Raw genomic sequence first — 24,423 nt, forward strand, 5'->3', positions numbered from 1 at the left:
TCAAGGATAATGATTTAGACCATAACCAGACAAAACAAGACTAATACAGAGCAGACGAAGCTTTTCAAGTCCATTACAAACTGCTTTCTGCTATTAATGTGTTTATTCATATCAGTCAGGACTGAATTAATCGAACAACTTGTTTTCATGAAGCCTGAAAAATGAATCACTGATCTATCCTCACTTTATTTTAATCGTCACGAGTGGCCAGAAGAAAATCACCTGGCTCAAGTTAGAGCAGATTTTGATGCAGTTTGACATTTCAACACCAGATTTGCTTGGACTGACTGGATTTCTCTGTATGGTGGAGGACTGGTTGCACCCTGGCCACCATGTTTGGAAACTTCACAAAGGTCTCATCTTATCTTGTTCTAGAAGTTCTCTCTGGTTTCCTCTCACTTTCCAAACACGTGTATTTCAAGGTAACGGAGACTCTTCAGCAACTAAAATAAAATAAACATAAAAAGACCCAGATCTTCAGTTTGGGTGTTTTCCAGCTTAGATTCTCACCTTTAAGCCGGACGACACGATCACATTCGTCCACAACAGATACTCAGAATTGAAAAAAAAAAGTGTGAGACTGCAGCTGTGATGCATTTGTGAACGTGTGAATCAGTGCAGTGACTGACAGGAAAGAGGATCTTCAGCGCCACCGACGAACCGCTTGGACACAGTTTCCATTGTCACGGCGACTCCCGCCCTGCCCTTTTCTTCTCTTTACGACTCGTCTTTTGACGGGTATCGGTATCACCGCGCTCCGACATTGTGCCACACGGTGACTCAGGCAGCCTTTAGATATGGGTGTTGGCTGGAGAGGCGAACAGCGGTCCTGCCTTTGTGAGCGAACGCGCTCTGTGCACGACGCAGGCGAACGTGCTTCTTGCGAAGAGGAAGAGTCTGAAAATAGTCAGGCGAGGTCATCGAAAGTCTGAAAAGCCACTAAAGAGGAAAGATGATACTGAAGCTGTCATGCTGAGTTAGAAAAAAAAAAAAAGTTGGCAGAGAGCGTCACAACTCACAACTTTATGCAGACCGGAGTTCATGAAACCTTGAACCGTCTCCGTTTTCCCGAGGCTTCCGAGCAGACGCTAATGCAATTCCTCCGTTTCTGCCGGAGCCGTTACGCAGCTGACCCTGGCCTCTTACTTACCCAGAGGAAAACAAGAAGAGAAGCTAAATGTCCTAATTGGTGTCAGCAGAAGCCTCGCGTTAAGATGTCATGAGCTGGATTTGGACTCACGCGGTCAGACTGCTGTTTGTGCTGCTTTTTCCTTTTTTTTAGGTCACATTGTCAGTATTTCTGTGTTCAGTTGTAAATCTGAAACTGAAAGTGAGATGACTTACCTAAAGTGAAAAAAAAAATGAAATGAAAATGGATTTTTGGACACCTTCGTCTGAATCTACAATGTCCAAACTTTTCAATCGGGTGTTCCAGTTGCACGAAATACCCCAAATACCAAAGTCATGAGCCCAGGCCTGCAGGCTTCAGGGCTGTGAGTCTTCATCAGAGACTCTGAAGCTTTGTGAATCCTGTCTGAGACCTTTTCTCATCACTGCCGCTCTGTTCCTGGAAAACCAGCTCCAGAAAAATCATGGGAATCGACCGAAGCTTGAGCCAAAACACTAATAAAAAAAGACAAGAAACACACACACACTGCTATGGTTGTTCACAAACACATACCAATATTTCTTGTCCATAAACAGACCTTTATACAAAGTGCAGTTAAACAATCCACAGTATTTACTATTCCTTCAATGTATATCACCGTTATATTGATCTAAAATAACATGATAGTTTTACTGTAAAATTTATTGTAAAAACTATGAAAAATCCAGGTAAAGATTTCATATTGTCCAAAAAGAAAAAAATCAAAAAAAGCACCACACTACAGTGGAAGATCAGCTATATTGAAAATCCTATTAAAAATTTCCAAAATAATAAAAAGTTGCTGCCGCTTGTAAGCATCATAACAACGATAGGTTTTATTTGCAGCACTATAAAAGTGCTATAGTGTGTCAATCAATAGTAAATAAAACAATAATAAAAGTCAATCATCACCAAGATTTTCGCATTCATGGTGTTCATATGATTTGATGTGACACACTCGTGTTTTAGTTTTTTTTAATTAGGCGGTCATATCTGCACACTTCCAGCTAATTTTATCATCCATACATTATATATCTGTTACATATCTGTTTTTATCCTACTTAATTATCACATTTATTGCTAAAATTTTCACTTTCTATGTGTTTCATTGGCTCTTTTTGAAGGGTAATAATCTCGTCTGACTGAACGGGTGACAGGTTTTTGAACCCTCCCGAGGGAAAATGTCAAAGACGTTAAAGTGATCTTCCCAACGCTCATCACACGCTCGCTCGTCTCCGGGCGAAAACACCCATCCTCCAGCGGGGATGTCGGGGGCCTCGGTCCGCGGCGCGCCGCGCTCCTCTGCCGTGACTAATCGGGTCTGGATAAAGTTGCTCAGTGGCAGATTACTCCTAATATGAGGGAGAGTCGTACTGACAGTTTCAATCCCTCTGTGTACAGAAGCAATCAGCGGCGAGCGCAGCTACTGTTGGGACTCGGAAAGGTGCTTATTATGTGAAAACAGCCTCGCTGTGGTATCGTTTCGACGCACCCAAGCAGGAAAACTATTAGGACTTTTGGCTTGGACTGTTACCGAGACATCAGCATCTATAGGATTCCCCTGGCTGCTTTTATCCTCCCGTTAATGCAGCTCTAATTAAGAGGACTTCAAAGGGGTCGATGGCACATAATTCAGATGGAAAAATCAATGGCGCTGGCATTTGCTTCTGCGTGGCGCAGACGAGCTCCACGGAACCATTGATTTTGTTCTATTTCGGGCGGCGAGGTTCACTTCCCATATTGGCTGGTCAGAGCGACGCAATCCGTCTTGGGCCCGGCGCGGCCCCACGCTGGTCCCAGACTGCCCCAACAAGCCTCTGGAATAGAGATCTGCCGCTAATGTACGCTGGCGGCCTTTCGGCCGCCCCCTCGGATGGCGAGCAGATGCAGCTGCCAGCTGAGTCCATTAGTCAGCGGAGTTGAATGAGACCGCCGCCGTCCCACTCGCTCATTCGTCTCGCTAATGGCGGGGGGGGGGGGGGGGGGGGGGGGGGAGAGAGAGCGAGACGCAGGCGTGGCCACGGGACGGCGGCACAGGTGCTGGAGTGGACGTGCAGGAATTGAGTAACTCATCGTGATTGACGACCTGCTATCTGCTCCACCTGAGGGTCACACCGTTAAACATTAGGTGGGAAAACACTCGAGTGCGAGTCGCGTGAAGTGCAGAGTTTGGCTGTCGTAGGAATTAAGTGGGTGACACGACGTCCTGCTTGTTGTGTAGTTGTTCATTGATGGGCGAGATCTTGAAATGGTCAAAGGAGGACAACCGCTTGGTGTTGTGCAAGTGTCAAAGCAGTAGATCATCCTGGAAATGCTGCAAAGCATGATGTCATTGTTTGAACGTCACTGAAATGTGATTTACTGAACAAAAATGACTGAAATGTAAATAAAACAGCTGCTGGTGTTTCCCAAAGTCTCTGTAGGATTTCTATTACATGTCAAATTAAAGCAAGCATTTTGTTTAATGAAGACAAGGTTGGCACCAGAACAATCAACAACTGATTTAAGACTCATGTTCCTGACTCAACTCAGCTCTTGCTGGACTGTATTAGAGAAAACCCTTCCACACACTGGAGATATTCTCCGCGTGAGTCACGAGCGCTGGCCACTACAAACCCTGAACTTTCTCATGTGTTCAGCATGCCAGGCCGGCCATGAGTTGGCACTGCCGTTTGTCTTTGAAGTGAAACCACACACCCATCCTCAAAGGGAACAATACGAGCACACGGGCATTTGTGTGGACAGAAGATCAAGTTGGATTTGTATTTCAGGCGACTCTCAACTCTAAAACTACCAAGTCCTGGAGAATCTGAACCAGGAGTAATGACACTCTGGAGGAAAACTTTGTTCTTATTGCTGGGTTTCCAGTGGAGTTCACCTTCTGTTAGGCTTATGAAAAAAAGCTTTGGATTCATGTCCCGAAATACTTGTGGTTGTGACGATGGTGTTGGGAACATCCTGTAAAAAGGTCCGCTACCCACCGCGACTCATTTTCACCTCCTTAGCGGAGATTTATCCTCCAGCTTATGCAGCCGTAAAATGCGCATGTAAGCGTTAAGCTTACCGAGGTGAGATGTGGCATTTACACCTGCGGGAAGAAGCAAAGAAGACACACAAACTTTTCTCTCTTTTTTTTTTTTTTTTTCCACATGAACTGAGGTGTTTTTACTGCATTTCAGTAACAGAAACAGCCTTAATACACATTGCACTCACAGCGAAGAAGGAGACACGTCCTCTGTCAGTGGACAAAGTGATCTGAAGAGGCCCTTTGCGAGGGGAGGGGGTCCGCAGGGCGTGGCAAAAACGCCCTGCTGACCCCCTCCGCTCCAAAGGTGCCCTGCAGAAAGCAGGCATTAAAAGCACCCAGTTGATGCCTTGGCGGGTCAATACAACACACACAATGGGTGTAGATGTGATCGACAAAACTGTGAGGGTGGGGGCTTGACAGGAGGGAGGGAGAGAGAGAGAGAGAGAGACAGAGAGAGAGAGAAAGAGAGAGAGAGAGAGAAAGGGGGCAAATCCACTGACACAAAATCACTGGAATGAAGACTTTTCATTCACTGGAGGACATGCAGCCCCGACAAAACTCTCTGGACTCGACGATAAAACTTTACTGGCGTTACATGATGTGCGTGAGAATCTCCAACTGGCCTGGTCTCCCTCCCTCCCCTCCCCCCCAAATCCCGATTAAAAAACACAACAGCGGCGGCCCCCGTTTGCCCCCCTGCTGTGGGTCAGCTGATGCTCCAGTGATGCTATGCCAGTGTGGGGTCAAGTTAAAACGGGACAGGTGGACCGCCCGCAGAAGGCCGAGGCGTCTTCTCCAGCCTCCCCGTCCGGGCGGTCCACACGTCCGCCGATTACTGCTAACACCAGTTTTGTCCTTTTTGTCCACATGAAAAAAAAAAACTTTTTCCGTGTTATTTTCCGTAATATGATACTCTTGAAAAGTCATACACATCCATATAGATAGATGAACTCTTTTTTTTTCTTTTTTAATGTCAGCATACAAGGTAAGCTGGGTGACTATATATGAAGACAACAACTACAACTTTCACAGCACTGGCATTGGTTAATTTTAAATACAGTACTCAAGCATTGTTAGATTAATAAAATAACAAAAACAAAACAAATTTTTTTTTTTAAAAATAAACCAAATAAAAAAAAAAAAGAAAAAAAAGAAAAGGAAACATAATACCCCCGAAAAAACAAGCTACGGTACGCAAGTTGGTTTCTCCCCTAAAATGTTTCGTTTATACTTCAATGGCATGATGTACATATTTGTTTTAACCATACCAACATTTATCCAAAGGGAAAATTGTCTATGCAGTGTAGCACTTTGGAGTTCCCTTAATTTTCATACAGTACCATGCATTTATCTCATTAATTTGTTTCGTATTTATTCCATTGATTTATTTTTTTTTTTGTCCTCTGAAATTTTCTGACTGAACTCATCGATAAACGTGTTAAGATAGCGTTGTCTTCACATAGACTCAGGTAATGGTTTCGGTCATTTCTCGGTGCACATCCACCCTATTGCATGTTGACAGGTTTTGCAGGATACAGCGGCAATCGTGGGGTGGGGGAAAGGGATAGGTGGGAGGGAGGGAGGGAGGATTGTGGGTAGTGGGGGGGGGGGGTCGGTGCGGGTTCGGGGTCGGTGTGGGTTTTGGGGTTGTCAGCTCCTAGACGACAGCCTTTGAATCCTTGCAGACCTGAGTGGTGGTGCCTGAGTTAGTCTGTTTAATGTCCGTCCTCCCTCCCGCACGGTTCACTGGTCTGAAAAGACAGAACGGAGCGGCGTTAGAGGGGTGAGAGTCTCCGCCGGCGGGCGTATAGTCCACCCTGCGTGGGAGGAACCCGGCTATCGCTCTGTCATTCATGAATAACTCTTTCAAATCTGGAGCGCGAGATTCCTGGAAAAGAAAAACCTCCAGAGACGCCGAAAGTGCTGCAGCTCGGACTCCAGACACTTATCGAGCCCTTGACCTCTCTCGGCTTCGCTGTGGCTCCTGTTCGCTGCGGTGGAGAGAGCCGTGACGGGTTTGCATTTTGCTTTCATCGACTTCAGTCCAAAACGAGCGGGAATGCCTCCGCGGCGGAGCATGTGGGGAATTAATGAGTTTTAATGAGCGCGGTGAGATGTGAGCGATTAACTGCCCAGGTGAAAGTGTAATTGCTGCCACATTTGCCCCTCCTCTCCCGTCGGTGACGTAAATGAGGCTGTTGTAACGCTGCAGTCTCACAGAGCGGCGAGAAAAACCTCGGAGCATTCTCGTTTTTTTTCCCCCCTCAAGACTGAAAATACTCCACAACGTTTTAACCATGGTTTCCTCTCTGGCTTCACACAGTGTCCCTGCTGTCGTCCTTCCTTCCTTCCCTCTCTTACTTGAAGGAAATAGTGAATGAGGGGAGGAGACGCCTCGCCGTTCGCTATCGTATCGGCGGTGATAACCATCATGCAAAACATAAAGCGGCGGTGGGAGCGTGGTGCATGTAAATACGAACGCCTACTGCAGCTGGAGAAGTGTCGAGTGTGTATGTGTGGGCGGGGCGGGCGCTGATGGCGTCCGCATCGCCGATGATTTACAACGGGCCAATCTGTAAAACGCACGCAGCCTCCGCCTCGGGCCGAGCGGCTGCGGCCGCCGTGCGGGCCGACCGGGCCTGTGCGGTACCGTACCTTGATGGGGCCATCCACCGGGTCCAGTCCCTGCTCCGACAGCTGTTTCAAGGCACTTAGAGCAGCCTGAGAAGAGAGGGAACAACAGATGGTGGAGTGAGTGAGGAAAAGGAGGAAGGGAGGGAGAGCGGGGAGGCTGGGTGGGAAGAGAGTGAGTGTCACCCTTCAGCTGCTTTTCAAATAACACTTACTCTGGGAAACCTGATGCCAGCAGGACACTTTCCCTTCCCTCTCTGTTGTCTTTGGCTTCCCTCCTCTCACTGTTTATCTAGCGTTATTGGGTTAACATTTCCACTTTATGTTTCGGCTGCGCCGCATTTTCCTAAAGCGATCTGAGTGACATCTGCAATCGCGCCGACCAACAGATCAACAAATACTCTGAAACACCTGAAGTTTCAGGAACAAAACACACGCAGAAACCTGCTAATTAAGACAGAGGTGGAGGTTTGAAACCTTCCATGTATCAGCCCCACTCGATCACGAGAGAATTTACCGCTGCCATAAAAAAAAAAAAAAAAACTATATGCTATCTATATTTTCAAGCTTGGATCAAGAATGCCATGAAGTCATTTCCTTCCTGCTCACTGGCTGCCGCTCGGTGCCAGCTCCAGGGGTCTGCCGGCGATGTGAGAAGGGTCCGGCCTGCTGTCATAATATATACAACATGTGTGGGAGTCAGGAGGCGCTGTGTGGACGTACACACTACCAAAGGCTGGCCACAGAGAGACGATCTCTACAGAAATGTTAAAAAAAAGAAAAAAAAAGTTGTTTAGTGTGACACTGAAACTGTGAACTGCATGCTTTGTCCTCCGGTGGCACGACTGTTTGTTAGGCAACAGTCCTCGGTTAGAAAACAGCTCTTCCAGTGTTGGGGAATAAGAGGTTCCATCTGATCTCAACGAGTTTAATCATAACATAGATCCTGAGGATTTGCTCCAGATGTGTTTGTTATTTTCCTCTCAGTGTGGGCAGATTCGAGGCAGGCGGGCGATTTGGGAGATGCACACTGAAGGCCACAACGTCAGGTACGCCAACCATTCAGCAAACACAGCTCAATTTTGTATGAGGAAGATAAGTGAAGATTGAAGTTTAAATTGAGAATCAATATGAAGCATAAAGGTAATCTGAGGGATTTTGAACGAGCCCTGCTTTTTGGTTCCAGTGGGATTGGTGTTACTAAAACTACAGATGCATGTGCCAGAAGGGGGTCAAACCTCCATGCTATCAGCGGTCCTGCACGCTGTAACTCACTCTCTAACTACTCGTGTCCCTTTAAGAAATCCAGCAAAGAAAAGGCTGAATTCAGGTGAGGAACATGACTGACAGCTCGCACCTTATAAACAGTGTAAGCTCACCAGATTACCTTCTACTGGCTGAAGTCTTCACGCTCACGGAAGAGCTGAGTCATCGCAGCTCTTAGAGGAGAGACTGAAGGACTTATTTTGAAGACTTAGCTTCAACTTTAAGAGGATATTTTCCATGTCAAACACATGAGTCAAAGCAGAACTGTCAATCGTCTTTGAGAAAAGGAAAAAAAAAAAACTAACCAACAACCCAAAGGGTTACCTTGAACTGCTTAACACAAGCTTGAAAGATGGAGCACGAACACAAGAACAGTTCAGGATTTGTTGAAGAAATGCACACGTCAACTTTGTTAACTCTGATGCTCTGGCTGAAGTGTTGTGCAGAAAAAAGTTGAGCGGAGCCTTCAGCTGGCTTACATTTCCAGAAGACTTCCACAACTTCACACTTTATTCAACCTGACAAATCCAACTCTACAAGCAGCCCTTCTGGTTGGAAAGCATGTCTGCAAAGACAGGGTCGTCACAGCTGCCTCGCTGTCTAACGACGTCAACTGTCATCTAACCTTTCCAAAAATGGAAAGATACGTTATCTGCAGGAGATCACTGACATAAAAATGGCTTGTCTGCAAGTTGAATGTCAATCCTGTGCATTAAAATGTCACAATCTATCAAATTATGTATGGCTGTGGGCCATCGAGTTTCATTTGCTCCAGGGAATCTGATCAGCCATAACATTATGACCGTGTGATGTGTAAGTTCGTGCACTGCCTCCTTACCTGGTAGAAAAACATTAGCATTAGATCCTTTAGATCAGGGGCGTCAAACAAAACGCCTGTGGGCCTGTGTGTACACACTGAAAAACAAAAACTGTCCAACATCTCGACTTTGTAATTCTGGGTACATCTGGTCCCTGCAGTGAGTCTGAGGCACTCCATCAGCGGTTAATCAGAGTCAAGATAAGGCATAAGTGGTTCTGCTCAGCAGATGAGTGAGGTGTGATGACCGGCTGAGTTCAGCTCATTACCGGGACCACCAATGTCCCTCTGTACTTTAGTCTGATTAGTTGCATCAACGGAACGATACGGAGAAATTAATCAGTTTCCCCACAAGAGCGTTGAACCGGGAGACATAATGCCTGATATATGCCGACACACAGACAGGAGACGTCTCCACGTGAATACCGATTTGTATTTAAGCCATGTGCACCAGAGGAAACGTTTATCATGCATTGATCCAGAGAAAATATGAATCCCACCACATGCCGTATCAATATGTCTCTATGGAATGCAACATGCACAGGAGGATGTAACAAACTATTATCTCTGTGCATGCGCACAGAATTATTTTCAAGGCGTTTAACTTCAGACTACGAGAAACATAAACCAGGAATCATAATTTATGACTGACAGGTGCAAGGGTCAAAATCTGGTTTGTATCCATCAAATTGAGGGAAAAAAAAAAAAAAAAAAAAAAAAAAACAGTCTGTGATACTTACAGGTACTAAAAAACTCTTCAACAATAATAACAGGGCCGATTTGAAAACTTGATAGTGTCGGGTTATTACTTAAGGCCTTTCTCCAGAGACCCAGAAATCAGCTGAAGCTCCTCTGAAGTCTATAACGGACAATTTATGGCACAACGTGTTTTTTTTTCTCTGTGAGGATCTGACAGCCAGACAGATTTAGAGGGTGGATATACTTGAAGAGATTTAAGGCGACAACCCCAGCAGAACATGACAGATGAAGGAATGTTTGCACAATAACACAGTTAATAATTATATATCATCGCAGGATGTGCTGCACTCAACGGCTACATGCATTTTCTATACGTTGGTGACAGCCTGTCATCTCACTGCAGCGTGGTCTGCACGACGAAGAAGAAAAACTGTCAGAAGATAAGAGAGGGATGAATACCAGCCAGAATAATCAGGATCGACTGATTCAAATCACACCCGATCAACAACAGATATGTATCTTTTATTTTTACCTGCTAGAAAAAAAAAACCCCTATCACGACCAACTAAACGGCTTGTTTGTTGTATTTATTCAATCAGTTTGGGATCCTTTCCACCCTGAGTAAATACCCAGAGACCATCTGTTGGAGTGGGAGGGGGTAGCGGTGGTGGGGTAGGGGCTGCAGATAAACAGCCATAAATCAGGAGCTTGACAGTGGCAGCGCCGCTGATATACGACAGGCAGGCGTAAGGGCCCAGCGGCCCAGTGGAGGACACTGAGCCTAATACAAATACTGGCCTATCTGCGAGAATGGCGGCCAGTGAAATCATTATTTTTCTAATGTGATAAGTTGGCCGTCGTTGGAGGCGGCCGCTACACTGATGCATCGACGCTGGAAGAGTGTGTTTAGTCTGAGGCCGCGAAACGTGAGGTGGAGATGCTCCATCTCTGTCATAGAGCAGAGGGAGAAAGAAGTTGTTAAGGAGGAAATGTGTGTGTGTGTGTGTGTGTGTGTGTGTGTGGGAGAGAGAGTGTGTGTCTAACAATAATAATAATAAAAAAATGTCTTTCAAATATAAGGATTAAACAGAGAAAACTAATAATCAGCCACTAAAGCTTTACCAACCCACTCAGGATGAACTTCTAGTGGGAAAATTGTATATTTGACCTGACTTTAAAATAAATGGGCAAGATTATGTAGTAAAACAGCAGCAATAGATGTATAAAGGTAGAAAAAAAAAAAACTTGAAAAGAAATTTAAGACACTTACTTGCTCAAGTATGTGACAATGATCCAAATTTCTGAGCTGAACTGATGTCAAAAACAGGTTTCTGAAACTTGTTTAAAGAAGTGGCAGAAAACTACCCGACTACATTTTAATCAGACCAAACATGTTGGTTTCAAGGTCTCTGCCAGCAAAACAAAGAATTGCTTGTTGAATGTTGAGTCCTTTATGCAATTCAGCAGACATCTCACACCTAGATCATGCTTTGTAAATACAGTAATGAGCATTGCTATGTTTTTACCCGGCAACTGTCATGGTAAGATTGTCATTCCATGACCTAGAACCCACTGAGTAGACGATATAAAAATGCATATAACTCACACATGACTCATAAATTTAATTACAGGTTTTAATTTTACTCCCTCAGTGGTATCTATGGCAACATGCCCACACACGTAGTCTAAGGACACAAAAAGAAGTTTCTTGAAATGCTCGTCCTTCACCACAACTTCAGATAACAATGAAGTACTTATCACTTCAAAACTTTTAGCCAGTGGAAAGAAATCTCCCATCAATCCATCTATCTATCTATCGGGCTGTCCTGAGTTCAAAGGCTTAGACAAACAATGGTCAAATGTGACAGAACTGACGAGTATCCGCAACCGTGGCCGAGCTCCTGATGTGGACTGACAGGGACGGGTCATTTTTCTGGGCCTGCGGCGCTCCTAATGGCCTCCCCAACAGAGGCTTCGCTTCCATCAGCAGCTTGGTCAAACAAAGACCCCGTCCTCTGGGACTCTGGAGCCTCGGCCTGATTGATCAGACGGTGCATCAGATCACATTGACCCTGACAAATCAGACCTGTGCATCAGCCTTCAATGGTGAATGACCGACTTCACTGAAGACATTTGGGGGGGGCAAGGACACGAGAAAGAAAATGGAACAAGACAAAGTTATTTAGCAAAAGGACTCAGATGGAAAAGAGAGCTTTCCATCTCCATCCTTCATCGTTTGACCCTGAACAACCATCAAAGCCACTGGGGAGGTCCGACAAAGGTGAAGACCACCAGCACATCACTGGGTCCTTTGTACTTGCAACTGTTTTTTCTTATACTCCAAAAAGGAAAAACATCCTTTATCCTATTTAGCTCAAAAACCTTACCATAGCTTGCCCAATATCAGATAAGACCTGGTTGATATTTTGCTGGGGGAAAGATGAAAGTCCAGCCACTAGTTGAAGGTTTAACCCAGTCTGAGAGGTGCGCCGTGGTATTCCCCTCTAAGCCAAGAAAATCTAGATTCACAAGACTGTTTTTTTGTCTTTTTGGCTCTGCGCAGTCCAGCTGGAATAATCAAACTCTTCCCTAATCTTTGAGCCAGGCCAAGAGCATCAGCGACTACCTCCCATTCTCGCTTTGATCCCGTTTCATTGTCTAAGTCATGTGTTTCGGTGTCCACAATGAACCGCGACGAGGGAATACTTGGTTCATGAACATTTTCCTTGTTGACTTTGGCAACACTACGATCCCTCAGAAGCTCTGCAGGTGCAGTAAAATAACCCACACGACAATGAAGGTTGGCTTTTACACAAAAACAGAGCAAAACGCTGGGGGAAAGTTTCCCTTTAATCTATCAGAAAAAAAAAAAAGAGAAGAAGCATGGAACTGTGAAACAATCACGAACAAAATTTTGGAACACAGTATATCATATGAGCTCATTTAACACAGCATTCAACTTTATTCAGTAATGGTAGTCGAGTTGTATTAATTCTTAGCTAAAAAAAAAGAAGAAGGAAAAAAACCCCAAAACAGAATCAATATTATCAATATTGGGAGAAAGTTGTTCCAGTGCCGAACAACGGAACTCAAGCTCTACCTCAACCAGTTTCAGGATCTTTCTGGAGGCGTTACTGGAGAGAGCCATATTTACGTTCTATCTGAAAGAAGTGCTGCATGTCAGGCCTGATATACTGGTAGCTTTCATACTGCTGATGTATGAAATACTTTTTCAGAGGAACGTCAGTCTCGGTCATGGCTAAGCACTGAAAGACTAGAATTAACAGGAATAATATAAAGTAAAACAAACTTTCCCAACTCAACCCAGTGCCACCACACTCCCATCGTACATAAACCACAGCGTTATTTTACCAATAACTTGAGACGACGCTGGGTGGATGGGCCGTAACCCAAACTGCCTGCTTTTGTTTGTTCAACTGCACAATGTACCATTTATCCTCTTATGCTGCAAAAACACGCTCACTTATCAGATCGTAATAACGCATAAAGCGGCGTGATTAACGTTGGGAGGCCGATCCTGAGCCGCTGCGAGGCGGGGACACTCCGAACATGAAGGAGATGCAGGACAGCTGCTGATGAGGATGATCTAAGGGACGTCCACTAGACTAAACAATAACCAGAGTGGATTTCAAACAGGGTGTTTTACAGGCAGGACCTGGGAAATTGGAAAAATGAGTGCCCTGTAGTCAGAGAAGTTCTGAAGCTGGATATATTGTTCTGAAGAGGGCTTGTTCGGTTTTCAAAAGGCCACATAAAACCTTGACAGTGCTTCTCTCTTTCGCGCTCGCTCCTCAAAGCGAAAAAGAAATATGAGATACAAGGGAAGAGAAAATCCCAGCCATCTTTTTTTGTCCTCTGTTAACCCTCTTGTTACTACCGTGCCATCTCGTCAAGTCTCCCTCTGAAGTCCAATGTACTGTCCATTCTCCCTTCTCTTTTTTTTTCTTTACTTCTGCCGTCTTCTCTTCAGCTTCTTCACATTACTTGGCTTTTGATTCCTCTAAATTCTTTTCTTTCCCGTCTGCCCACATCAAAAACCTGGACAAGGATCACTGGAATATTCCCGGACGGCTCGTGGAGGACACCTGCGTGTGCATGAGTGCCGGCAGTGTGTGGATCCATTTGTTAATGCGGTGTGATATGTACATGGATTCTTGAGTAACTGCAGAGAAAATGTATTCGGATCCTCTCACCAAATACTCATCCTCACTCTCTCTCCAGATTTCACATCCTCTCTCACATCAGAGACGTGGATAAAAGAGGCAGTGTGCGGCTGGCAGTGGCCTCGCCGTAGCCTGACATGACTTTAATTCCTCTGAAGTAGCACTTCACGTGTGCTGGTGACCGCAACTCTGAATAAACTCCTTTATGAGGAATTCCAACTTGATTCCTCAGTCGTATGAACAGGGGGATCATCACGGCGGTCGGAACTTCCCAGATTGTTTTCTTTTGTGTGTCTCGCAGGCATGATATGCGCGCCGAACGCTGGCTGAGCTAAGTTAGTGGGTAACGGCTGTGGGGCTCCCCAGGGGAGCCAGCCTTCGCTGACATGGGAAGCCATAAATAAGAGCCCGGGGCGCAGCGCCATGTCATGCGTCATTTGGGCCGGAGAGGCCTGCTTTATCCCCTCCCACCCCCAAGCCGCTGAGCATGGCACCTCCTAGGGCGTAATACAAAACACATGGGCAGAGGGCGAGGGGCAGAAGCACCTCGGCATACCTTACTTCTGCCTTGTCAGCAGAGCATCTCGGAGGATAAGCAGATACAGGCGGCCTCTACGATAACATTATGATACTTTAACATGATATATAGACTTTGTCTGGTAACCTAACCGCTGGGTTTGGTTATTTTTGGTGGGATTACCTCACATCAGAATTGCTGGAAAAGACAGATAAGTTCATGATGTTTTTCATCATGTTAAATGCCACCCGAGCAGTCATCAGCACCTTTAATTATTTGCATTACTACGGGATCTTCATTCATTTTGTACCATTTCTCCCAGTCCAGTTTTCCATGCTTACATTTTACTCCATCCCTTCTAACTTGTCTTTGTTTTGTCTCTTACTTGATTTTAAAATGCCAAGGTTTTTGATAATTTAATACACTCTAATGTTGTTTTGATTGCTGGTTCTTATCTCATATCTTAACTGTGAGGCTGACCTCCAAATGTCACAGCCTTCAAGATTTTGTTGCATTTGGGATCAGCATTTCACAATCAATCCAACACAGGCATTGCTCTGAATTAACATATCCGCCAAATACCAAGAAGTAGAGCGTCATTTTCTATGTAGAAAAAGAACAATGCCAAAGATAACAGCAGTGGTGATCAGATTAAAAGCTGCCCGAACAAAGTTACATCGTAAATATAGTCCCTCACTAGAAAGTATAGCTGCTTTTTGATAACTTTCCATTGGTTACTTGGTTCTAATCTCAATGCTGCTCCCATGAATCGTGACAATGCTGCAACATTTGTTCTATAATCTTAAGCTTGAAACAATGGCTGTAGACGATGGATGGCTTTGTGAGAATCCATATGCGTTTGGAATTTGCCTACAGTACAAATAAATTAACCTATACCTAAAAGCCAAAAGCGTTTGGATGAATTATGGAGCAATGTGAGCTTTCGAGTATATCCATCTGAAAAATTGAAGAGATAAATATGACTTTATATATACTTAAGAAGCACATAGATTCACCAGAGATTGATGGTGAATCAGATACGCCCTCAGGAGACATATTCCTTGATCAAGTGGAGAAAGTGTTACACCCTTTTCACCAGAACTGAAACAATGAGACATCACCACTGAGAGAGGAACCTGGAATGTGTAGGAGGACACACAGGGGAACCTGTGTTGTTCTGTCCTCACTATTTCCAACTCATTCCAAGACTGCTGATGAATCAGTGGCTAAATATTGCTTGATATGCGATTTAAAGCATGGGGAACGCATTAGTGACGGAACTACTGCTATTAAAGATACGGGATATTCAAGGAAGAACGGCCTCAAGCATGGTGACTCACCAACATGACCAGTGACTCAGTTCCAGCTCTGCCCTCTGAGAAGAGGCCTTGACTTTCACTGGGAAAGCAAATCCCAAGACACACAGACACACGCTTTATGATGAGACGCTGTCTGGCTGAACTATTCCTACCTGACTAACCCAAAGAGCAGCAATAATTACGTTTCCAGAGCTTCCTGTGGTTGTGTAGCTATAAAATAAAGTCGGCTCACAGATCTGAGGATGCGCCACAGTTAATGAGAAGTTGAACAAGTTGTCAAAAGTCGCTGTTTAACTAGCTGGCCTCATGGTTAAATTATGAGGAGTCCCGGAGAAACCATCTGAGCGTCCTCTGTGGATAAAATCCTCTTATATCAGGTTTCCCCAGTGATTCCTGAGCGGTGTTACATCACCCCATCTCCACCTGCAGAGATCCACCTTTCTATGCCAGAGGGAGAAGCTCCTATAATCCTGAACAATTGGACTCAAATTGCCCTTGGGGAGGTACAAAAAGCGTTGGGAAGAAAAGCCAGCCTTCAGGCACTCGCTCCCTTATCGGCAGAGAGATAGCGATCGGCCCCGAGGGGCGTCCAATTTCTCCCTTTTCTGCTTGCTAATCTCTCTTTCTTTTCCCATTTCTCCGTTTGTGTCCAAGATCGACCATATGATCCTTTTAACTGCTCTTTTCCTGCCAGTTCCATTGTCGCGGAACTGAAGTGAAAAGCTGGAGCTGTTTGCTTGATGATGGAGTGGGCTGCCGGCTGCAATGGGGCAGGAAGGGGCACGAGGGACGGCTGGGCGGAGACGCAAATATCGCAGCTGACTTTGAAAAAAGGCTTGATTTATGCGCAGCCTGGAAGCATGGACAGCTCACACCACAGGTAATCTCCAGGGCATTAACCGCTTCCCACGTATGCATGGATAATTCCTTGGTGCGGATATTGCGGCAGACTGAGCCCACCTCTAATGAGGATCTCGGCCTTTATTGTCAAAAAATATTGCCGGCTGCCATCGGCTCTTCCATGTAAATTGTACTTCATTAATTTCCTCATTATTGTGTCGATGAAGGAAGCTTTAAATAGAGTTTGTATTATTATTAATGAGTGTGGAGAATGGTCAGATGAGTCACCACAGCAGTGATTTCCACATTATAAAACCTCCTTTGTGATCAGTCTGCAACAGCTGCTCGTCATCTTGAACTCAACCTTTTACTCTCCTGCACAAACAGCTCAAAAACAAAACTTTTTTTTCCCCAAAGTGACAAAAAGGATCAGGTCTGGAAGATAAAGTTCTTTCAAAATGTCAATAATTATCCTTTTTTGCCATTCGGTGTGGAAAACCTAAACAGGGCGACCTGGGAGTGTAGTAGACGAAAGGGTTAAGATAAAGGGTCGGGAGGAAGGAGCCGGGCTTACAGTGACAGCCACCAGCTGCATGCAATAATCCCCGACCCTCCATCGTGAGCCTTTTACATTTTCTGCGTCAGAAGCAGCACGGCGTAAGAAAGTGGACGTCTGGCGGACGTGGACATCCGGTAACAAGAGAGGACGAGCGGTCAGACAGCATTTTACACGCTCTTCCTCTTGTCTCTTGCTCCTTGTAGCTCCCTCAGCTCCTTTTTGAATTTTAATCACCTAGTAGACACAAGGGACGTGCCTGTAAAAACTGTTGCGCTGTTTTATAATTTGCAAAGTATCCTTGCAAAGCCTGTGAATGTTTCTCATTATCCAGCAGGCTCACCGGGCCTATAAGACGTGGTCAGATATTTCATCTTTTTTTAAAACCTTAAAAAAAAAAAAAAAAGAAAGACGGAGTAGGCCATGTGACGGGAGCGATCGAGACCCACCAAGCGTCAACCAGTGCAGTGTTATGAAAACCCTACTATGTTTCTATGGCAACTGTCAGTGTGTGCTGCAGAGAGAGATTATGTATAAGGCATGTTTACAGAAAACAATAAATTCCTGTATGCTGATATCAAGAGGCAGGCTTCGCTGGGTAGAGCTAGCTCTGAGACGAGTCCGTCGAGGAGCCGCTCTAACTAACCAAAGATGGAACGTGAGAGTGACAACACGCAAGTAGTGAAAACACATGTCTCCTCGCGATGCCAGCGCAAAATTATTACCCGGTTAGCTTTAAGGCCAGGGGGCCTGTCATAAAGTGCTCATAAACAACAGGAACCAATCTGTAGAGGAACAAAAGCTACGTTATGGATTCTGTCTGCAAACACCAGCGTGAGGCCAGGTCGGACGCGGAGGGGCTGACGTGATGAGCCATCGTGGATCGACATAAACACGGTGGGCCTCACATGCACAATCAAAACAGCATGGCGTAATCCTTTCTGAAGAGGCGGGAAGGTTTGCAAAGAAGTTGCCCTTTTTTTCCCCCAGGGTTAAAGACACTCACATAATCATTTTATTGCAGTCGAACCTAAACATCTCTTTTCGAGTTTGATTGCGCTAAAATGTTAAGCAAAAAACTTCGACAGTAAAAGCAAGTTTTGTTCTAAAAGCCACACATTTTTAGGTGGATTATTCTCACATCCTACAATGGCGAACACGTCATCAAAAATGTTATTATCCACTGTATCGATTTTTCCGTTATATTTAAAAAAGCAAAGTAAACATAATTAAAAAAAATATGTTTATTCAATGACCCTTTCCTATTTTTATCCCCCCCACTTCAGCCTCTTCCGTAGACAAGCTGCCATCTTTACAAAAACTTCCCCTCAAGTAAATCAAACAGGACCACTCTTCAGACTTATGATCGGGAGCCGTTCCCACAAAAAATGAGCCCATATTTCATATTCCACCTCTTCGCTCACTTATGGGAAACTGTTGCTAACTTCTGGGTGATGGAGGTTTGGTTTTAACTGGGTTTTTTTTCCACAGTGTAGTAATCACAATCACAATTCACTGTTAGATTTATCTGTTAACTCCAACAACGTGTATCCAGAATCATAAGTATATAAATATATGAAAACAATAAAAAAGTGGAGAAATAATGAGACGCGATAACTTCCCAGCCAAGAAAAAGAACGTCAGTCTGTGTAAAGTTTACTTCCCAGCTGGACAAAAGGCCGCGATATGTCAGCAATGCGGTGATTTTATCCACTGAAGGCGAGTGAGCACTTAATTATCTGCGGGCGAGTTTTTACGAGCAACCTCACACATTTTTACAGCATGGCAAACAGATAGTAAACACCAGGACAGCGCCGTGCTTTAACATGTGATTAAGACACAGCTAATTAGATAGCGGACTGTAAAACAGTGAGGAGAATCGTAAAAAGCGGGAGCAGAGACGGGTCTGAGTGAGGGATCAGGTACGAGCAACAGACGTTTAAGTCAGGACACAGCAGGCCGCTGACAAATGATCGAGGTGGGGTTTCTCATTTCGGCTGCCTTCTCAGTGGTGGAAATGTAAATAACAGACTTTCTAAAGTAAGAAAAGAAAAGATCCCCCCTCACCCACAAGCCCCCCCATGTACACCATCCATCCATCCCTCTATTCTTCTGCTCTTGTGCAGTGGTTGGTCCCATGAAACAGGGGTCAAGGTACTAATGGAGGACCTTGTGGCCTTGTGTGCCTCTGGAAACACCCCACCACCACCAGCGCCGCAGCTCCCTGCTCTCTTATAAATCACGCAGGCTTCATTGAGACTGTCAGGGCCCTCTGATGTCCGAGCCATGTCTCATTTCAAAGTCCCTCTGAAGGCTCACACGGTTCCACGTTTACTCGCCGGGCACCGGGGGGGGGGAAAAAAAAAAGCGGACGTGGGAGTTTTTGAAGACGACGGGGCAGGGGGAAAGAACGAGGAGGGAAACGGAGAGAGTTTTGGCTGTGAGAGAAAGCGCGGGGAAATTAGGAAAAGAGGAGATGTCCCCCGAGGAACGGGGGGCCTCTAAAACAAATGTTTATTTTGTAACTATGCTGCATTAAACCACTTATTTGAAGCATCCCCTATAAATCACACCGTTTTGGGAAACTCATTACGGCGTCACTCAAGCACGATGCGAGTGTGTGTGAGCATGCAGGCATTTGTAAATGCTGGGCAGATAAAATACCTCCTCCGACTCCACACACGCACACGGTTTATAGTGCATCCAGGCAAGTGCAATCAAAACACAATTTCCTTTCCTTCACGGTGCACTGTGGAGTGTGTATTCTACAGAAGTGAAAGTGATCATTCAGATAATGACTGGCTGTGGTTTCCTTTGGTGGGTTCATTCATTACGAACCCAGATGAGTTACATATGGCTTTAAAAATGATTGTTTTCCTGACTAAAACTCCTGTGGTTACATACACAGTTTCGCTTATACAATCCTTCACATTAACCCGAGTGACACAGAAATATACCTTTAATGCATGCAAATGGAAAACAACCCAATAACAACTGTATGTTATGAACAAAGTGAGAAAAACAGCCAGGAAATGCTGCACCGAAAACATATTTCAGAAAAACTTTAAAGCATTAACATGAGGGAAATATGCAGTTCTAGGCATTTCTTTGTTTCCGTAAGAAATTAACTTGTTAATGCACAAAGCCACATCACTGCAAAACATTTTGAAGATAACCGATATACAACTTGAGCACTGCCAGATCTCTATAGGCAGAGTTTGTCCTCCAGGGTTTGCATTTCGCACCGGTACGAAGACACAGCATATTCAGGTTGGATCACAAGGCGTACCGAACAAAGGGGAGACTCATACCAGATTGATTTGGGACAAGCACACGCACTGTTACGCCCCAAACTTCGAGCAGAGCCAGGTGAGGCGTCTGAGTCAGTTCCCGTCTTTGCAGTGAGTGAAACTAAGTGGCTGCTGGCTGCAGGCTCAGGCTGGATTTATGGTGTGTCCCAAATGCATGTCGGAGGATCAGATAGTGTTGCAAACCTCCTCCTCTCAAGCCTTTCTCTGACGTTAGCTGGTGGCTGCAGTAACTTTGTGCAGTATTGCCAGATCACACTCAGCACAAATGCTTGCTAACTTGCTTCCAGCCTGTGACAGCGGTCATGTTCGACAGCCTGTATCCTGCTAAGACTTGCAAAACGAAAGGTGATCGCCCTTTAAAACAACATTAAATGCAACTCTTGTTTCACTTGCCGCTGCAGTTTCTCCTTCTCGCATTTTATGTAGGGACGGTGTGGCTTGCTTAATCTTTCCTTATCTCCTTCAAATGCAAACGGCTGGGGCTGAATTTGCATATAAAACAGAACACAAGCCGCCGCTTGTGACTTTATTTACAGAGGGGATTTGGGAGATCATGAAGACACATGCACAGACAGACCCGCAGACACGGTGTTAACTTAAACTGCAGGGGTGTGTGACACCTAAGTCGTAACTGGTGTTAACCCCTGATGAGACTGTTGTTTTGAGTGTTTCAAAATGTCTGCAGTTAGAGGCCTGAGAATGCGTTAACATCCAGATGAAGAGGGGAGGTGACCGAGGTGGTGGGGCTCAGACAGACAGAAAAACATTCCCCAGTCGCTACGCTCATCTCCATAACTCAGTACACAGCCAGAGAGCACTGATCCTGACATGGTGCATTAACGACCCAACTCCCACTACAGCAGGCGCTACTGAATGCTTAGTCAGGCAGGCGTTCAAACGCTACACATAAAACCTTCCTTTAATGCACAAATCTTCTGTCCTCTTCTTCGCTTCTCCATGCGATCACGTTAAACATTGCATTTCACTGAAATCATGCATCGAGTATATCAATACACCACAGAATTTCATCATTTACCTCGCGGTTCTAAATCCTCTGTATCAGGTAGAACGAGCCTCGTCATGCAAAACTATGGATTTCAGTAAAACGCAAAGTAATCAATGTATGCTGGAAATCAAAAACAAATAACGTCTAAGAATCGGGGAGATCGCATTTCATTAAGTCAGGGGAGCGATGAAGGAGCGTAATCACAAGCAACAATACAGGACATTGTGCAGGGTGCGCACTCATAAACGTGTGGTTGTTTTCATGTCTGTAAGTGAAACATGTATGCCTGCAATTACTGTCAGCCTGTGATCTGCTTTTGCGGCAGTCCAGCAAAGATTAATTCGTTTTAACCACAAGACATGTGTCAGATATCAAATTGAAGATTTTTTTTTTCTGAGTTGTTTGTTGGCGGAGTTACACAACAGGAGTTAAAAAAAAAAAAAAAAATTGCGCAACACTGCCGGAGCAGATTGACAGAATCAGTGTTGAAACTCTGTTTCATTAATGGAAGAAATGGTTCTTGGGAGCCGTAGATCAGGAGAATCGACAGATTCAACATAAATAACGTGTGTGTCCAGTGGATTATTACTGAAAAAGCTACCACTTTTGTAATTTCCTTAAAAAAATTTTGATAGGCACCAGTAGATTAAATGTATATTTTACTCATGAACACTCATTAAAGTACTCCTAAATACTCCTCAGAAGATTCTACAACTGTATGAGGCAACAGGAGACACTTTGCATAATGCTGATTATGAAACAAAGCAGAAATGTTAATGACGCGGAGTGAAAAAGCAGCCTTGTCTTGGTGTGAGAAAAGGTGTTTTTTTTTTTTCCTCCAGAGGTGACACATCTCACACGTTGTCACGGGGAGTTTGTGGCGCAGAGAGAAAAGGGAGAGATTAAAAATGCGGCCCTTATCTGGGGGACCTTTTCAGCGAGGCGAACTATCACTCAGTATCAAATGTCATTAAGTTAATGAGCGGAAGACGCTCGGAAAGGACGGCCGGGCGGCGGTTTAGCAGCCTGGCTTTTCTCGTGCCTCCCACAGAGGTGACGAGTGAGGAAAGGTGTGATTAGCTCACAGATCTTTATCCACACCAAACTTGTGCGCGTGTGTGTGGGAAATCACACACACAGCCTAACAGCAGTGGAGGCTGCAAGGCCAAAACATATTGCTGCTCTTAGCACGGATGTGATAATGAATCTGGCACCGTCACTTAGCGTAAAGGGATCACACTGATCTGGAGGATACTTGGCCAAGAAGGAGGGAGGGAATCATTTATATAAATTCCATATAACTAACAAAACTCTTTGTTGACAAAATTAACAATAACATCTTCTAAAATTATTGGACAGGTGAAAAATAATAATAAAATAATCTGTGAATATTTCTATCACGCAATTAATGTTCAGATTTTAGCCTTCAGAGAAGCTGTAGGCACTGAAATACAATCCAAACTGTCATCATCTGTGAAAGCATTCATGCATCTGGTCACGATGCGTCATACGTTTGAGTGTCTCACATTGCTGCACGTGTCTGACGACTTGAAATGTCAGTAGACTTCCCGGTGCATTGTTCACTGCCTGTACAAGCCTGAGCGGCAGACGCGAGGACTGTACTTTTGTTGTTATCAGAGCTGAACAAATGTCATCAACATGTTTGTTGGCATGTGAGCAAATTATGTCCTTACTGAGAAAAACAACGTCTTATTATCCGATTTTTAAAGATTTGTGATTTGCTTTGGATATAGTTTGAGCTTTGCTCAAAGCACCAGAAAGACTCACAAACAGTTGGGGATCATCAGCATATATATAGTATTGAATCAGTTGATCTAAAAAACTTAGAATAGAATGGAAAAGTTTAATTTTCTTAGAATTAAATGAAGAGAAATCAACACCACGACAGCGGCTGTTTCTTTCATATAGTCAATCAGTCATCTGTATGCCATGTTTTCACAATGCTACATCAACGCAGCATGATACAGAAACATCACAAGAAAAGATTCTGAGTTTATTCTTGGTGAATAAATGATTCAAAATGAAGCAACTGTTAACTGACCCTCACTTCAAGTCCAGTGAAACAGTGGTCATATTGGCTGTTTGCTGGTTTTGAAACTCTTTCTGTTGGTTTAAAACATCAACTCGTGGCTTGTTAGATCAATAATATAATACATTCAAATATCCAGGACTTGTCTTATTTTCTCGGAATCGGCACCGGGAACGTTCAAACCTCTATTATTCGTCAGGTTTGGTAAAACCCTGCAGTTAAAACCAAAACCTATTCTTTTTAATCCAGTGTTTGATAATAAAGTTTTGTCAGTTTCTATTGCTTTTACTTCTCTTTTATATGAAGTGCGATTAGCCGCAGCTGTGTTGGGTGTGTGTGTGTGTGAGAGACCACATTTGAGTGTGTTTATTCAGTTCCACACCATGTCAGTTCTTAACAGACATGCTAATGGTCCAAAGGGCCACTCGGAGGTATCAACAGGTCCCTTAATGGGCAAGTTCATGTTTATTCTCTCCCCACTGGCCGTTCCTTCCTCTGCCGAGGAAAGAAAGAAAAAAAAAGACAGTCACTTTTATCTTCCATTTTCCCATTCCTTGTCCTCATCAATCTTTCCGTGTGCCCACTTAATCAATTTCTCCCCAGCTCGTCTCCAGCCTCCCCTCTTTCCTCTCCTTCTCTGCGTCTCCCGCCGTTTCCCTCCTCTCGCTCTCCTTCCTCCTCCATCATTCTTTCACTGCTCCTCTCTCCCGTCACACTCTAATCTCCTGGTCTGAAAGGTGTTTCCTGAGGAGGGCATGCGGCAAGACATGCGGGAGTGATGGATCGCCCCGCGGATGCTTCACTTTGTCCTCTATCTGCGGCGGGAACAGGGCGGTGATGGCCGAGGGAGTCGGCGGGAGTGGGCAGGCTGACAGCGGGAGTGCGGGGTTTGAGGTGGGAACAGGAACAGGAGGGGCGGGTGAGCGGGTTTGAGGTTTAAAGCCTGGACCCGACAATAAGACGCTGAAAGAAAAGTCTAATATAAATTGAGCAACGACTCCAGGCATTGTTGAGCGTTAATAAAAAGGAAAATGCAAGCAGGCCAAACTTTA

At 44.7% G+C, this 24,423-nt stretch overlaps 1 protein-coding gene across 1 annotated transcript in view; it reads right to left on the reverse strand.

The window, feature by feature from the left end:
* Positions 1–5,141: 5,141 nt before the first annotated feature.
* The window catches only part of stau2 (staufen double-stranded RNA binding protein 2), an 85,753-nt gene continuing 66,471 nt past the window's right edge, over positions 5,142–24,423 (reverse strand). The window contains exons 14-15 of the mRNA XM_030099614.1: positions 6,831–6,896; positions 5,142–5,926 (exon numbers count right to left, since the gene is read on the reverse strand). Of these exons, the coding sequence (XP_029955474.1) occupies positions 5,891–5,926; positions 6,831–6,896 (102 nt within the window). The 3' untranslated portion in view covers positions 5,142–5,890. The remainder of the gene's footprint in view (positions 5,927–6,830; positions 6,897–24,423) is intronic.

This window comes from Salarias fasciatus, chromosome 9, assembly GCF_902148845.1.
Source record: "Salarias fasciatus chromosome 9, fSalaFa1.1, whole genome shotgun sequence".
Classification (NCBI taxonomy): domain Eukaryota; kingdom Metazoa; phylum Chordata; class Actinopteri; order Blenniiformes; family Blenniidae; genus Salarias; species Salarias fasciatus.